Source organism: Sesamum indicum, linkage group LG8, assembly GCF_026168435.1.
Source record: "Sesamum indicum cultivar Baizhima isolate 11 linkage group LG8, ASM2616843v1, whole genome shotgun sequence".
NCBI classification, from domain to species: domain Eukaryota; kingdom Viridiplantae; phylum Streptophyta; class Magnoliopsida; order Lamiales; family Pedaliaceae; genus Sesamum; species Sesamum indicum.
In genome coordinates this window covers 24,836,975-24,854,579 of record NC_142664.1, presented here as the reverse complement: position 1 = coordinate 24,854,579, position 17,605 = coordinate 24,836,975, and the positions used below count along the sequence as shown (strand labels likewise).

The window sequence follows — 17,605 nt, the reverse complement described above, 5'->3', positions numbered from 1 at the left end:
ATATCAAATAAAGAAAAATGAGAATACACATCTACGCAAACATAGAAGATAAAAGCAACACCCCACTTCTTTTATGTTCAAAATGGAAGTAAAACATGTTCTACCGTGGCACACCCACACACCACACACACACACACTCACCCCACAGACACACACACCCACACACACAAAAAAAAAGACTCACAGACAAGAAAATGAAAAAGTCGGAACAAGGAGGGGGCATCATTCAGCAAAACTTCTCAAAAATTGATTAGCAGATCATAATTACCCAAGGCATTTATCAAATTTTATCAATCCTCCACTCATTTTCTCTCACTATATCCCCTCTAGTAAAGTAAATCAATCCAAGACCACATTTGCTAACGAGATATATTGAAAGGAAAAAAGAAGTGGGACAATCAACTCTCTCCTGTCCTATTATTGCTCTTCATTTCAATGAATAGTCTTTCGTATCAAGTAAACAAAAATAAGAATACACATCTACGCAAGCACACAAAAATGTTACGAAGGACATAAATAAACCACAAAGACACACACTACCCGTAATGAGCATAAAATATTGTGAAACTATGGTGACATCCTGCACGAGAAAAATGGTTGTGTAGATAGAAATGAAGACTTAGAAATTGAAGGAGAATGGCAAATGCAACAAGACAGAGATGACATTCGTTGGCGTAGAAGATAAAAGCAACACCTCACTTCTTCTATGTTCAAAATGAAAGTAAAACATGCTCTACCGTGACACACACACCGCACACGCACAACACGCACACAGACACACACACACATCCCCTACACGCACACACACACCCACATACCACACACACTCACACACGCACAAAAAAAAAAGACTCACCAGACAAGGAAATGGAAAAGTCGGAACAAGGAGGGGGCATCATTCAGCAAAACTTCTCCAAAATTGGTTAGTTGATCATAACCACTCAAGGCATTTATCAAATTTTATCAATCCTCCGCTCATTTTTCTCACTATATCCCCTCTAGTAAATATAAATCAATCCAAGACCACTCTTGCTAACGAGATATATTGAAAGGAAAAAAGAAGAGGGATAATGTATTTTCTCCTGTCCTGTTGTTGCTCTTCATTTCAATAAATACTCTTTAATATCAAGTAAACAAAAATGAGAATACACATTTACGCAAGCACACAAAAATGTTATAAAGGACATAAATAGACCACATAGACGCACAATACCCATAATGAGCATAAAATATTACAAAGCTATGGTGACATCCTGCACGAGAAAAAGGGTTGTGTAGATAGAAATGAAGACTTAGAAATTTAAAGAGAATGGCAAATGTAATAAGACGCAGAAGGCATTCGTTGGCGCGGAAGATAAAAGCAACACCTCACTTCTTCTATGTTCAAAATGAAAGTAAAACATGTTCTACCATGACACACACACACACACACACACACACACACACACACACACCGCACACACACACACCCCACACACACCCATGCACCCACACACCACACACACACTAACACATACACAAAAAAAATACGCACAGACAGGAATCGGAAAAGCCGGAACAATGAGGGGGCATCATTCAACAAAACTTCTCAAGTTTGTGGTCGATAAAATTGAAAAAGAAATGCAGTAGCTAATTAGAACATATAAAAATATATTCCTAGACATCATGATCTCAACAGAAAACTGCTACACCAGATCATGATTTTCAAAGAGGTTGATCCAGAAACTGGAAAATATTTATCAAAAAATCATTGCCCTAATGCAATTACATAAATAAAACACACTGGGAAATGCTACAATCTTCTTTGCTCCAATAATAGCACTGGGTTCAAAAGAGCAGCAATAGTAAAGCTTTTCTGGATGCCCACAGGTAGGCTTCCCCCAAAGCATCGAATAACAACCAACAAGTAAAACAACCTTAAACTCAATAAAACTCCAAAGCATTACTGCAATATTTCAACTAATAGGACCGATCACATGTCGGAATCATACATAGCATCAGAATTTTTATAAACAGAAAAATAAAGCAACAAATCCATCACCACACAACAGTTATGATTTAATTTTGCGAGTATGGTTAATATATTTATCATGGTTGACAACCATGGTAAAAATATAGCCATAGTAAAAGTAATTTTTCATGGTGAATAAATTAAGTTTTTGCACTAATTTTATTTAATCATAATTAATTTATTTACCACTGCTTTAATCCAAGCTAATAAAATTGTAGATAATATATAGTAACTTTTTTCTAGTGCATATTTTATTTTGTCAAACTTTTTTTTTTCATTTTCAAAATTCTTTTCTCAAATATTATTAAACAAATCCCTATTTATTACTATACATATATATAATTATGATAAATTACATTAACACTCCTAAAGTTAGATTTAATTACCAAATAATATCTCATGTTTTTGTAAAATTACAAGTAGATTCGAGTTATTACACGTTTATATACATTTAAATTATTATATTAGTTTATAAATATTATATAGACATCTTTTAATCATTAAAAGGTTTGTTATGATGATGTGACACCACTAATTGATTAATTAAATAAATAAACAGTTTGTTAATATAAAGAATAAATGAAGCACTAATACTACACTCTTTTCCCTTTATTTGTAAAAAGGAAAGTTAGAATATGATAGGACTCATCAACAAAATTAGAATATCCACCATGATTTAATTTTGCCACTAACGTATGATTTTTAGGATAGAAGTGACCTCACATTATCATTACAAAAAATATTTTATTACAAAGGAAAATTTGCGACAGAATCAAATACTCTACGTGAACTAATAGTTTTCATAAAAATTCATCGTAAAATCCGTCGTAAATATACAGACAATACTTGTGAAGTTGGGTTTATTTCAGAAATCAACGATAAATATGGCGGGACTTTGACAAGAAAAAGATGTCGTTCCATGTGGTCGCAAAAGTTGTTTTTTTTTTACAAACATAATCCATCGCACGTTTACATGCATCGACATGTATATGTCGTAATATTATTTACATTCATGGGTAAAATTACAAATATCGTCGCAAAGAATTTCAATATATAGATTCGTCTACAACAATTTCCACAACGAAATAATAATGTTGTCATAAGAGTATTCCACCTATTAATTACGATGACTTTTAGTATTTTGCAGCATCAATAAAAGTCATTACAAAATTTGTCGTGAGTCATTTTGCAGCATCGAATACTAATTAATTATGACCGCGCAACGACTATTGAACGTTGTTTCTGTAAGAGGAACCAAAATATTAGCTACAATTAAGAACCACAGCAAATATTTTTGGCATAGACGATGTTGCGTAGTCAAAATTTAAATTTTTGCATCGATTTTGATTGACTGTAAAAATATAACCTGCATTGTTTGCTATTATTTTTAAGTCGTTGTGATCTATAGTGTAAGAAATAGTGCAATCTTTTTTAGTGAAGTTACATTTAATATATAAATTATCTAATAAATAAATATATATCTAGATACATACATCCATATATGTATCGAAATTCGAAAATGGGGGGTTGGGTGTTGGGGGAGAGGGAGTAAGGGGGAGGGAAGGGGCCATGGGCTATTATAGGAATGGCAGTTGTTGAGGATCATATTCATGGGGATGGGGGTAGGCTTTGGTGACGTTAGGAGGCCAAGATATGTATTACCCGACAAATATTATATAAGAGTAAATTAATTGCATTGAGGTTTTTTTATATTTAATATAATTATAAATATTTTTTTACTATTTAAAAAATTATTTATAGCCTATTAAAATAACGATCGTTCAACAATAAATCTATCCCGTTAGTTTATATTAGAAGTGTATCAAGATTTGCGATGAATTGACCTAAATGTCCATTTAAATCCTAAATTATAATTTTACGTACTTTTTAAAATATTTTTATGAACTAAAATGCCTTTTTAAAAATATAAATGGCATAAACAGATAGGAGCAAATGGGACACTGCACAATATTAATAATATTTTTTTAACAATTTTTTTATATATTTTTAAAAAAAATGAGAATTAATAAAATATAAAAGGCATAAACACAGAAACAGAGGAGCAATGGGGTGATGTGAACGCTTCATTCATTAAAGCCTTGTCAGTATTAATTGATAGCATTGTGCAAAAACACTACAAGCAATAATAATATGTATACATCCACACACACACACACACACACACACACACACCACCTTACTCATAGACAACTCATGATAATTGATCAACAGCACACACCTAAAATTGCTATGGTTTAAATGGCATGTGCCTTTGACCTACTCATCTCCAACATTTATACCCAAAAATATAATTTTACTTATGTAATTCTAGCGAGTCACACTTTTTTTTTTTTTTTCAATTTTCAATTAGCAATCGAGGACTATAATTTGAAAATATATACATGACATTTAATTCAAATATCATTGAAAAAAATACTAAATTCCTCGAAAATCAGCACATGCTTTGCTTGTGGCCCTTTTAACTTTTCTATCAATTTTGCTGATGCGACACTTTTATCTTAATGATATTTGGATTAAATGTGTCCCCCCCCCCCCTCTAGTTCTAAGTGTACAATTATTATTTTTCCTTATGCTCGGAAAAATTAAAAAGCCGAAATTAACTGGGTCACATGCAACACATGAGACAATTTCCAATCAATTTAGCATTTTTTTGGACTAAATATGTTATTGTTTTAATTACAGTCCTTAATTATAATTTTTGAATTGAATAGGATTAAAAGTGTCACCACCCTATATTTAGTCGACCAAATATGCACTTTTTCCAAAAAAATGATTATTAAATAAACATTATTTCTCATAAGTAATTTATTCTTTTTTAAAGCAAAAAAGAGCTTGCATTTACTTTTATGAAAAGTTTTATGCAAATATTCATAATTAAATTTGGCTAATTGTGACATATATAGAGGATATATAGACGTTATATAGTAGATTAACAAACATAGGTACACATTTTAAATGGCGCCATATATACATATAGTATTTTTTGTAACAAAAAATTTAATTTAATATATATGATATGACGAGTTGTATATATAAGTAATAACATAGAATTTTAAATTAAAAAAATACACCGTATCCCTTAAAATTCACCATAATTTTATAATTCATTATCGAGGTAATTCATAAAATAATAATATATAGTTGTATATTATGGGTTGAATTTTAATTAAAATATCAAAGTACTTTAATCAAGAAAAGAAAAAACAATAAGATTTTCAAGAATTGAATGATAATTAGGGCTATACTTAGATTTCCTTTCCAAATGCAAAATTACACTTGTAGTCCCTAAGAGAACTTTCCATTTGTAATTGTACCCATAGCATTGAGGTTTGGATGAAAAAATGCGGATATCAGTAATTTCTTTTTTCTATTTTATGTCTCGTTTATCATTTCATATAAGCATTGACAACATGACTAGTTTTTTTATTTATCAACTACTACTTTTTATATAATAATAATTCAAGAACAATATTTTATTACAATTATATTCTTTTGACTTTATATATATATATATTACATTTATCCTCTTATAAGTATAAAAATATTATGATATTTTTATAAAGAATGCTGAATCAGGAATAAAATTAAAAATTTATATATATATATATATATATACATTTTGTGACATAGTCATTTTATGTCCAAACACTAGCGAAAAGGGTATAGTTAAAAATGAAAAATTCTCGAAGGGAGCACAAGAATAATTTTGAAAGCCTTTTAAGAAAAAATACAATTTTACATTTCTTAGGGGTCTTAATTGAATTAATCCTAATAATTAATTAGGCAATTTTCACAAAATTATAATGCTTTGCAAAAATAGGCTGGAGTTAAAGAGAGAGAGGAGAGAGAAATGCGACATAAATGATGTGCCCAAAAATTTGCAACATTAGAACAAATGATAAGTTGTTGGTCTAATCAGAAAGAAAGAAATGGTAAAAGAATTCCAGTTAGGATGTGTGGTGTAAGTTGCAGTTATTTGGTGTCCCATGTGATGGCGCTGTTGGCAATGCTGCTTCTTTTGAGACCACAGCCTTTGCTCAATATCCACACCTCAAACATCATTTTTCTTGTTTCCTTTCACATTTTTATTTTTAATTGGTTCTTATATTTTTTAGAATATTGTATTTTTTATACCATAAATTTACGTTAATTTATAATATTGGTACTATATTTTTTTAAACAGCTTAAAATAGTAACAAAACAAAAAAGATTCTATTTGCATTTTTTATATTGTTATTAGATTTCTAACTGTAAGGTCACGTGCGTTGTACATGGTTGTTATGTCATGCAACAAGGGTGGATAAAAAATGAGAAAGTATTTTAAGAACCACAATTTAGGGTATCTTGCAACATTGGTATCATATTTTTCAATTCCGTTAAAAATTTGTATGTGACTCTTTAAGTTTACATTCAACCAAATTTGGACTTGATCACATATATAATTTATTTAACAGCTCATTTGCCACTACATCAATTAATCATCTTTAATTAACTGCCCTCAATTAATCCCTTAATTGTGTTAATAGGAGGGTTACCCTGTTATCATGAATGCACATCGCCAGAGAATAACAAAAATTTACATAAACCTATCAGCTATATATATATCATGAAGATACAATCTTTTTCCCCTTGACCTCCCGATCAAAACCTAGGACCTGAAATTGGTTACCGATTTTCATCTTTCGCTTCGATAACTATGTATCAACTAATCAAATTATGCTTTTTATTTTATTAACATCAAAAAATCCCTTTTCTATTGATCTTGTGCTTCATAAACGCAAAAATATAGAGATCATATGAAGTTTTTTTATCATTTCACAATGAACAACAATTTCTACCTTGAAATCGATAACTGATTGCCCTTGATCTAACATATCATTAATGATGGGGATTAAGAAAACTATGAAAAAAGGCGAAAATGCCCTCGAGATAAACCAATATTACAGGAATACCAGGAGAATCCGAGATCCGCTGGTCAGCATATTGGGTCAGGTATTAGGTCATGACCCGACCCTGAAGACCCGCACTTATGAACCGTTGATCTATATGTCTTCATTGGGCTAGAATGACGACACGTGGCAGAATATGAGCGGACCTCTCAAGCATGCAAGTGGACCCATTCAAGCACTATAAATACTCTCTGTATAATACATTAATGGTAAGACATTTTATTGCACCCATACCCCCACTTCAGATCACACTCAACTTGCATTTGTCCTCTTTCTTCTATCTCGAACTCCACTAACTTAAACATTAGAAGGTTTTAGCTGAAGGCCTCCCAATGAACCTGCGATCTGCTCTTTTTTCTTAGGTCCCAAAACCACTCCAAGAACGCGAGGTAACTTACGACCTGAGATCTCAATTACTAATTACCACAAATGTTAATACAACAACAAACGTTTTGACTGCAAAAGATATACATACAAATAGACATTACACACACATATATATATATATGTATATATTGGGATAGAGAAAGATATATAGATATAGTGGGCATGTATGTATAATTAAGAGGAGGGATAGATGATGTTGGTAGAAGAGTTGAAAAGTGAGACAGTTGGAATCTTTGGGGGTTGAGTGGAAGAGAAAAGGATGTGGTGACGTCCATCTCAACTTTCTCTCTCTTCTCTCTCTCTACAGCAACCATAGACTTAATAATTTGGAGTCACATCAAACCTAACTTTAATTTCCTCCAAAAACAGTAACCCACAATTCCCATCATTCTCCTAATAATTCACCACTTCATCAATCAATCCCTGCGTTTTCCAACTCCCACCCTCATTCCCTCCTTTTCTTTTTTTTTTTTTAATATGAAATAATTTGAGTAAATTATATTTATACCCCTCAATATTAGATTAATTAGATACACAACATTTTATGAATTTTGTAAAATTCTAGGTATTTTTTTGAGGTATTAGTATAATGTATTTAAGGACGTATTTATGTAAATTTTTATTTTTGAATAAAGAATATAGTTATAATTATAACTATAATTTAAATATGTGTACTTGTAATTTAATAAAAGATAAGATGTGTTTGTATATTTAGATATAATGTTAGAGTTGTCAAAGTCAATTACTCAAATAATTGTTATATACAATGACTGAATTATTTAGAATTAGCGATACAAGAACATTCATATATTTATTTGACTAAACAAAGAATGAGGAATATAAAGTGAATGAATAATTAGAACTAATGATGAATTAATTTCAAATGTATATTAATAGAAAATTAATTAATGAGATGGTTATTTTGTGGATTAAATAAGCAAATTCAATGATATTCACGTAGGATATCTAAAGGCACACGCCGCCCCTCCTCAAGAACATGTGGTGCTCCTAAATGGAAATAACCTATAAATCTTAAAAATTTGGACTCCAGTTGGGCCTTCTTACCGAAAATTTAAGAAGACATCCTTAACTTCAGAAAATACCTCCACCACAACAGACTCTAATCGTTCCCAAGAATCGCGAATCATCCCGCCGTTGGGAGATAAACCTCCACAAAATCTCGGGGTGATCCCCTAACTATTGGAAGATGACAGTCGATTGCCTATAAACAGAGAGCTCTCCAAGCAGCAGGGCCACCTTATACTTTCATCCTACAATTTTAGCTGAAAAGAACACTTTAGTCATACTTAGTGTTTTACTTCAATTTTAATCCCTCATTTATACAAACGAAAAATAAAGCATAACACTCTCATTTTTACTCTCTTAATTCATAACATTCTATTTCACTATTTTCTACTTCAACTAAACTCAATCATTATTTTTTTTGCAGTATCAAGTATAGACATAGATAAAATTAAAATATTTTAAAAAAATTATTGAATCAAAATATATAATTGAATAATTTTCAGTGCACCATTAGAATACATCAAGACTTAAAAATGTCAAATATGTTAGAGACTGGTCTGGCACAACATGTTTTGAACATCGTGTCCAACGTATGTTAAGTTGCGTGTTCATAATTAAATAAATTCAGACACATATGACTATGTATTCTACAAATTTCTAAAGAGCGTCCCACTTGATTTAATGCCATATTTGACATACTTTAAGGACTTGTCTGACATGTTTTTAAACTTAAATGATTTTTCTGAAAAAAAAATATCTAAAATTACTTGAAAGAACAGTAAATAACATCAAAGTTATAATTGTTTATAGTATTTCTTTTCTATAATTACATTGTTATTTCTGAAAAATTATTACCAAATGCTTGAGTGTATGTATATGTATACATTTGTATTCACACACGTGTGTATATTTTATATTAACGTATATTTATACAAGATTTTAATATTTATATACAACAAAAATTGCATCATAGCCATATGATATTTTAATTTTTTTTTAAAAAAAAGTATTGTATTTTATATTTATATTATTTCGTGTATAAAATTCAGACTGGCTTTATGAAATCACTATATAAAATAAAATAAATGTTGAAAGAGGGGTGTAAATATGGTATTGTGATTTGCCGGGAGAATCTTCTTGATTACAAAATTCTCGTTAATAATTTTAAAAATTATAAAAAAATTATTTTTATCATATTATCATATTTTATTTTAGATAAAGTCGCCTACTTAGCATGTTATCGTTTCGATAAAATACTAATAAAATCAAATAAAAGAATTAAAAATATTTTTTTTATATTTATGAGACTATTAATAAAAATTATGTAACTAAGAGACTAAAAATATACTAATTCTAAAATATGCCACAAAAAATGGTAGTTGTCTGAAATTGAGTGTAAAAGCAAGTGGTGGTAAAGGTCATTTTCATAGGCTTTAACCCATTGGGACAATGGGCACTAAAAAGCTGCCAAAAGGACCAATTCAATCGGCATCTTATCTATACAAATTTAAGGATGTCCAATCAAAACCCACCAAATCAGCTTCAAACACCAATGTACAAGCAACAGCCCCAAATTTGTCAAATTATATATACATGTTGGAAAAAGTAATAAAATGATATATCTATATACATATATATATATATACACTTTAAATTATGAAATCTTCAGAAAGAAGAAAGAATGGATATAGCAGTTATTTTTTACATTTATTTTAACTAATTTGTTATGTTGAATAAAGTTAAGCATTAGTTGATTCATTACATATAAATATATATATTCTTTTTTCTACAAAATTAATCGATTATAGAACAGATGGAATATAGCAAGAAATAAAATGATTTTTTCTTTTCCGGTCTTAGGTAGGTTCAAGGATGAATCGTGTTCATCCTGTTGAAACTTTTAATGTGAAAATATTGGTTGAAGGGTTTTTATTTCACCCCTTCAAGGAGTAGCCAATAGTGTACAAATGAATTTTATTTTAGAAATTTACACACACATCAAGTATATTAACATCGCTAATTTAGATATCATATCGTATCCATTTGTTAAATGAATTATATTTTAAAAATTAAAGATGATGCAGCTGCAACCCACAAGTGGTTTTGGCACCACCTGATCTGATCATCCACCGACCGGTAGAATCCTTTGCTACCAGGTGCGCTATCATGGGTGGGTGGAAATCCTACGCTCACACAGCAAGCCATGAATAGAACCTCAAATATTTGGCAGGCACCTAATCCGAACCCTAAAGTAGGATGGCGATAAAAACACAAGGGACATGAATTGATCAATGAATAGGACCCAAAACCAGCTTTACACTAAAAGATAATAAGTTAGCTATATTCTGAATGGCCATAGCAATATTGACTAAACGCGTCTCAGTCGACACGAGACATCCCATTTCGACAACCCCATGAAAAACAGGAAACTAATATAGGACTTCTAAGGGGGGACAGACAGTACGAAAGTTCAGCAAGACGACTAGGGTTTAAACAAAGTCGATAGTTTTCAACTCTATTCCTCTCAGAAACCTCTAACCTGTTTACAGACACTGTTGATAGTGGAGAAAAAACCATGATAGTTAACTTTCTGAAAGAGTTCTGTAGCCTCACTTGTTTAATCTTCTTCGCCATCATCATCTTCGTCATCCTGATCATCATCATTTTCAGATCCATCACTATCTTTGTCCTGCATTAATGAGGAAAAGAATCAGTGGATTACATTACAAGGTTTCCCGATGCTATTCAAATATCAAGAAATGCTAGAATCTTGTGTTTCGATTGGAGGATTTCGAGAGCTAGATTTCAAATCTATAGTGACATTTCGTTTGTGTTTCACCCGGATGGTGCCAACCTTTCACATTTTTCTATACAATTGGCAGACATTAATCAGCTAATAGTTACATTCAGATCAGGTTTTCATACATAGTCTGAAAAGCAAATAAAGTAGCTCTAGTAGAAGCAACACATGATAATACTGTATAATTTTACATAAATTAAAAAATGAAAGGATAATCGACTAAGAACGCAATAGTAACAGGCATGCTGAGCAATAGAGGAATTTATGTACCATTCACCAAAATAGTAGTATAGTTCATAACCTATCTACGACAAAAGAGTGCAGAAGTAAGAAGTAAGAAGCAAGAAAATATAAGGCAATTTTCTCAGATTACCTCATCATCCTCATCCACCATTTCAAATTCCTCTTCATCAGCCTCCTACAACAAAGATATTCAAAATACCAAGAAATTTAAAATAGACAGTTAACAAGCACTTCAGATTTAAAATTGAGAATTCCATTAACATGTATAAATAAAAAAAGTGAAAGCTACAAGTCAAGGAGGAACTGTACATTGTTAAAATATGTGAGAGGATTTGGCCACAAATCATCCTTGATGATTTCAGCAACCTGCTACAAGAAAACAAGGTTCACCATATACAAAAATGTGTTACTTGTAAGAAAAGCATCAAGCTTATGTAGTGATTTAAAAATAATCTCAAGTTCGTGCGACAATCTGCTTGAGACAGAATTACCTCATCCTGAATCTCATCAATATCACCACTATGCTGGGTGTCACTAAACCACGAAAAGAAGCTGCATTTCACAGTGTTATTTAAGTAAGAACGCAAGAACGAAGTGGAAACTAGGAATACAAATAGCCCACAGTTTTCTAAGTAATTCAGCTTATCCCCTGAAAATTATGCAAGTATGATTGAGAAAATGTGTATGATCGGCCAAACTGAGGCACAAAAGGACCTTAGTTTCAAGGTAAGGCATTGACTACAGGTTATGAACGTGAAATCTATTTTTCCATCAGAGGAATAAAATGACAAATATAGAATAGGATAGTTGATTAATATATGCTCCTGTCCTACAGAGAAGCAAGTGGCTGTTAATGCATGAGGCACATCTAGACACCAATGCCGTTTGGCAGATGGTGTCCATTTTATCTCCCAGCATAGAATTTTCATACGTGCACATCACTGAAACTTTCAACAGCGACTTTCAGGCTTTCAGCAAGAGCAAAACCTGATTGCAATACTTATACATATATATCAGCTGACACAAAAACACCACCCAACTATTAAGGTGATAAGAATCAGAATGGTCAATGGCATTTCTTCTGTTAAACAGAATTTAGACGGTGATGTTCAGACATTTTTTGAGACTCCATTAATCCTGAAGCTGTTCGCTTCAAACAGCAAAAAGAGGACCACATTCCTTCTTTGTGATTAGCTTCATGCCCTAGGGAAACTTATAATATGGAAAAGATAACTTTTAACAACAATGAAAACTACATCGGCAGTATCTGCTTATCCCACAGGGTTAAGGGTTTCCTCAACAAGTACCTTCCACAACAAAAGTGATGCCTATGTTTGACCAATCTTGGATGTGAGTAAGAATAAGAAATATTTATACTTAGGAGAAATATGAGTAAAAGGCAAGTACAGGATGTATCTGTCAAATCACATATATTTTATTTGTCAAAGGCTAATTAATTACAATGAAAATGTTGTATAAGTTAGTACTTATCTTGTTATAAAAGAATCGGTAGTAAGATTTTCATTTCTTTTGCTTTTCGATTCCATTTGCAACAAAATGTAGAAGAAAGATTCAACCTATTTGAAGCACATAAGTTAGGCAGCTATAAAACAAACAAAAACACTGAGTGAACAAACTTAAATGAAAGAAAATATGTATAGCATGCACATACTGGTGAATTTCCATCTCAAAGGCATAGAGGTCCAGACAAAGGGAGCACTCAGAATGTAACCCTGGACAAATAAGTAATTCCTAGGAAAGACTTCTCCACAATATTTTCATTTTTCATTCATGGGATGCACACAAAAGCCACCCCTTTGCAACACAGAAATTTGCCTTTAGAAAAGTACCCTTTATAAAGTACGTTGGGTGATTGAGAATCCTTTCCAACAACTGTTTCCAAGTTCAAAACTTTTTAATAAGTCTCCCCTAATATTTGTGCTAATTCAGGCTAGATATCAAAATGTGGACCAATGAAGCCAAATAAATTATCATATTCAGTAACTACAAGAATCTGACCACTGGGCTGTGCTCAAAGAAAACATTACATTTCATCTGCTTCCAGATGAGCCAATTCCGTGGAACTAAGCAACAACAACATTCTAGTAACATAAAATAGGATGTCTAACCGTGAGTATTTAGCTATAACATTTTTTCTTTCTTGAAAACCAAATCTTTTTAGAGCATCAATTTACTGGTTTCCTGGTCTTTATCCCATTTTAACCAGATTCAACTGGCCATAATCTTGTGAGTTCAGTAGCCTCATGCAAGGAGTCACAACCATTCCTTGTCCAGAAAACAAATGGACATTATTTTGTGCTGAATCTTAGCAAGTTTATAGCGACAATTTTTCACGTAGATTATCATCATTAATCAATTCCATTGACAGTGGTTCAGGTGAACATATTGTTGGAGAATGATTGCTACTCAGCTCTGCTTTACCATACAATTAGCGAAAATAATAGAAAGCGAAAAGAAAACATACGGAACCAACCTTTCCTCAGCATGAGATCGCTTGTTTCCTTTCTTCTCTTCAGCTACGCCATTAGAAATGCCCTTCAAATGACAGACATGCACATAGATTCAAAACCCAGGAAACAGAGACATGAAATGCAGCAACCTGTATGTGGAAGCTTACCATCCCTTCTTTCCACTTTATGGATGTTGCTGTGATTTTTGTTGTTCCCTCCTCGAGGAAGGTAAAGGTCTTTGTGAGCCTAGTATCTTCAAAATAAGGATTGGGCTTGAAGTGCTGAAGGGGAAAGAAGATGATCCCAAAACTTTAGAATTTCACATAAACTAGATGCAACAACAGCATTTCCAATTAAGGGGACTCCGAAAAACAGGGTAAAAGATGAAGACTCACAAATGCAATGGAGTAACCAGATTTGACATCTTCACAATCTTTCACTTCCAGGTTACTTAAATACTTGAAAATCTAACACAAGCAAAAGGAAACAACTAAACATTAGAGAGAATACATATGAAGTGTTGAAATTATGTAAAAACCAATGTTGTAAAAACCACTGCATGAAGACTGTAAAGGAAGAACATTATAACTATTCCCATGTTTTCCTTTTCTTGGGGAACTGAAGGGAGAAAGATGAAAACCTTTTGGTCTTCTTCAGTTAAAAGCTCACTGAGAGCAGGATGACTCATGAACTGCAAGATCAGGGAATATGTGAATCAGAGGAAACGACACATCTTCAAACATTGGATGAACTAACAAGCACTATCTGTACCTTTTCCTTAAAGAACTAGTCAGAAAAGATCACTCACCGCAGTCAACCAGAAGTCAGGAATGGTTTTTATGATGTCATTTCGCTTATCATAGACAGGCTTGCGTATCTTATTGTACTTCTGTTCCACTTCCAAAACTTTTTCACTTGCTTCTTCATTGATCTGAAAGCAAAGGAAAGTGAAAGAACTTGTTATCTAGCTTCAGTTGCAGGTTAAATATGGATCTCATTAGAGCAAAGCAAATGAACAAATACCCAAGCAAAGGAGATTTGTGAGTGAAAACGACTTAATGTCTGGCAAGCAAACATAAAAATTAATTCACTTGAACACCAGAAACTCCTGTATACAACCTGGAGAAATAATTATGACAAAGATACAAGCACTACCACCTTTGTAGGACGAACACCTAGATTTTTCTCTGCCCACAAGCATGAACAGAAGCTAGCATAGGCAAGAAAACACTGTAAAGCACATCTAAATCCTGGATATAGACTACAGACTCGCAAATGTAAAACTCACAACTTTTTTAGTTGTGAAACATAAGAGAATATCTTTTAATCCTAACTGCATAACATAGAATGTGGAATCAAGAAATCAGAAACTTTAATTAATAATTACACAGATTCTTGAGCATACAATATATAAAATTGAAATCATCACAAAACTTAAGTATCGTGCATAGTTCGTGCAAATAGAGGTGCTGGCCAACAAAGTGCAGACTTTATCAATTAAAAATTCACTTTGTAATTGATCCTTTTTCATCTCCTAAGAAGTAGCATGCTTGAACAAGAAATGCTAACCCCCAAGTAATTAAATTTTGGAAAAGCTTTATTATTTTCAAATTTCAGGAAAAGTGTCCAACAGAAAAAGCTAATATATTCTGTTCCACCCTAAGGAATCCACTAGGAAAAGCTAGTGTATCTTCTCTTCCATTCACAATTGGTACTCAAATGATTCAGGCCACCACGTTTACGATTCACCCATTGACTCGTCTTCCACAAAAGCCCTTTTAACACCAATTACAGATAAAATTGTTCGACTGATAACCACCGCATTGAATCAAATCCGCAGTCTCTTCACTGGTTGAACACACAATCGGAGACACCTCACATGAAAAAAGTGCTTCTCGGCTCGGTTCAGAAACACCATAAAATCTTTAAAAACAAAAGAAAGATTGAACTTTTCGCAATAAAAAATTCCTCTCTTGATAAATCAATAAACGAAACTGAATACCTTTTCAAGCTCATCTTGAATTTCCTGAAGCTTTTCGATTGAGAGAACGAGCTCTCTGTCAATGTGCTCGGTCCCGCCGTTCTCTTCCTTCACCTCTCCCACTTTCTGCTTCTTCCCTTTGTCTACTCCCATTTCTCGTCCCAGCCCTAGAACTGTAGAGGAAAGAGAGAAATTTGGGTGGGTTTCGATTGTTTGCGACACCTCTGCTTAAACCCTAAATAAACCCTCAAGAGAGAGAGAGAGAGTTCAATGCAAAAGGCAGAGGAGATACAAAAATAAAAGGAATTAGGGTTGTGGTGACTGCACAAAAAGACAGTGGGTTGGAAATAAATAGGCAGTAAAGGGGGGTTAAAAAGCAAATATGAATAAAAAAATGGGTATTTTTCACAATTTTGGTTTTTGTAGAAAAAGGAAATCTACTATAATTTCTTAGTCCTGATTTGGCTGCATTTTATTTTTCCACTGTCCATCGTGGCACGTAATAGTTATTAATATAATTAGATAAATATAATATATATTATAAAAATAAATTAAGTAATTAACACAAGTAAAATTAGAAAATAAATATGATAGTATATTAACGATCAAAAAATAACATGAATTATTTAAAATAAAAAAGTAATTATATTAACACAAATATTTAAGAGTATAATTGATATTTTAAAATTTAGTATTGTTGTGTCACAAATTACTGATTGTAAATAAGAGGTGAGTTAATGCATGACAAATTGTACGAACGATCATTCCTATAAAAATATAGTTCCTACATGATAAGATTTCACTTCAACCAAAAATAACAAATAAGGCGAGAAGTGTAATTTTTAACCGACACATAAATACATGTGACACTTTTCGATCTGTTTTAAATTCTCTGTCAAATATGTCTTTTAATCCAAAATTTTTAAAAGTAGAGGATTAATTTTGCAATCCTAACAAAATAAAGGACTAAAAACTAAAAATATTTTTTAAAAGGAACTTATAAGCTTTCAAAATCCTACTTTTAGATCTTACGAGCTCCTTTTTTTAAAAACTTATAAAACACTATTGAATATTTTATCAAATAAAAATTCAAAATTTCAAAAAAAAAAAAAAAAAGTTAATCCCACAAAAAGTGATGATCTAAGGAAATGTAAACCCATGATATCAAAAAATTATAAATAAGTTGGAAGCTCATAAACAAGTCAATTTTTGGGTGGTTTAGTTAAATGATCACAATTTTTTAATTTTTTTTGCCTAATTATAAGTCCTGAAATGAATAAGAAAAAAAAGTAAAAATGTATATATATATATATATATACTTTTTAGAGTAAAATGTGATTAAAAAAATATTTTATTTTTTATTTTTTATTTTTAAGGAAAAAAAAAACTAAATTTGCCCATACACAAGACTGTGTAGATAACTTTAGCTTCCAAACAAACAAAAAGTTTCCTAGAGACATCCAAGCAAAAAATTTGTTTGATTCATATGTTGTTCCAATAATTGATATTTCTATCCAAACAGGCCCTAAAGTTGGCCTAATACCGACACCATAGCCCACAAATGGTGCCCAATTATGATATGCAACAAATATTAAATTTCAAGCCAGATTTATAAATTGGACAAACTTTTAGGGCCATTATGTAAATTCAAACAAATCTCCCTGAGGTTGTAAGTTTATTAGTTCACATGAAATAATAAATATTAATGAGTTGAGT

The 17,605-nt window shown here is 31.8% G+C and overlaps 1 protein-coding gene across 2 annotated transcripts; it reads right to left on the bottom strand.

Moving 5' to 3' along the window:
* Positions 1-10,690: 10,690 nt before the first annotated feature.
* LOC105168799 (NAP1-related protein 1) lies at positions 10,691-16,215 on the bottom strand. Of its 2 annotated transcripts, none has more exons than XM_011088953.3 (10): positions 15,911-16,215; positions 14,717-14,839; positions 14,549-14,599; positions 14,304-14,375; positions 14,076-14,189; positions 13,932-13,993; positions 11,929-11,989; positions 11,747-11,806; positions 11,568-11,612; positions 10,691-11,083 (listed from the first exon to the last, which is right to left on the bottom strand). In XM_011088953.3, exons 1-10 carry the CDS (start codon positions 16,040-16,042, stop codon positions 11,012-11,014), a joined length of 792 nt encoding a protein of 263 aa, XP_011087255.1. In that variant the 5' UTR covers positions 16,043-16,215; the 3' UTR covers positions 10,691-11,011. The 2 variants fall into 2 exon arrangements, with proteins under 2 accessions (XP_011087255.1, XP_011087256.1); XM_011088954.3 differs by having other exon boundaries at positions 11,747-11,803.
* Positions 16,216-17,605: the final 1,390 nt, after the last annotated feature.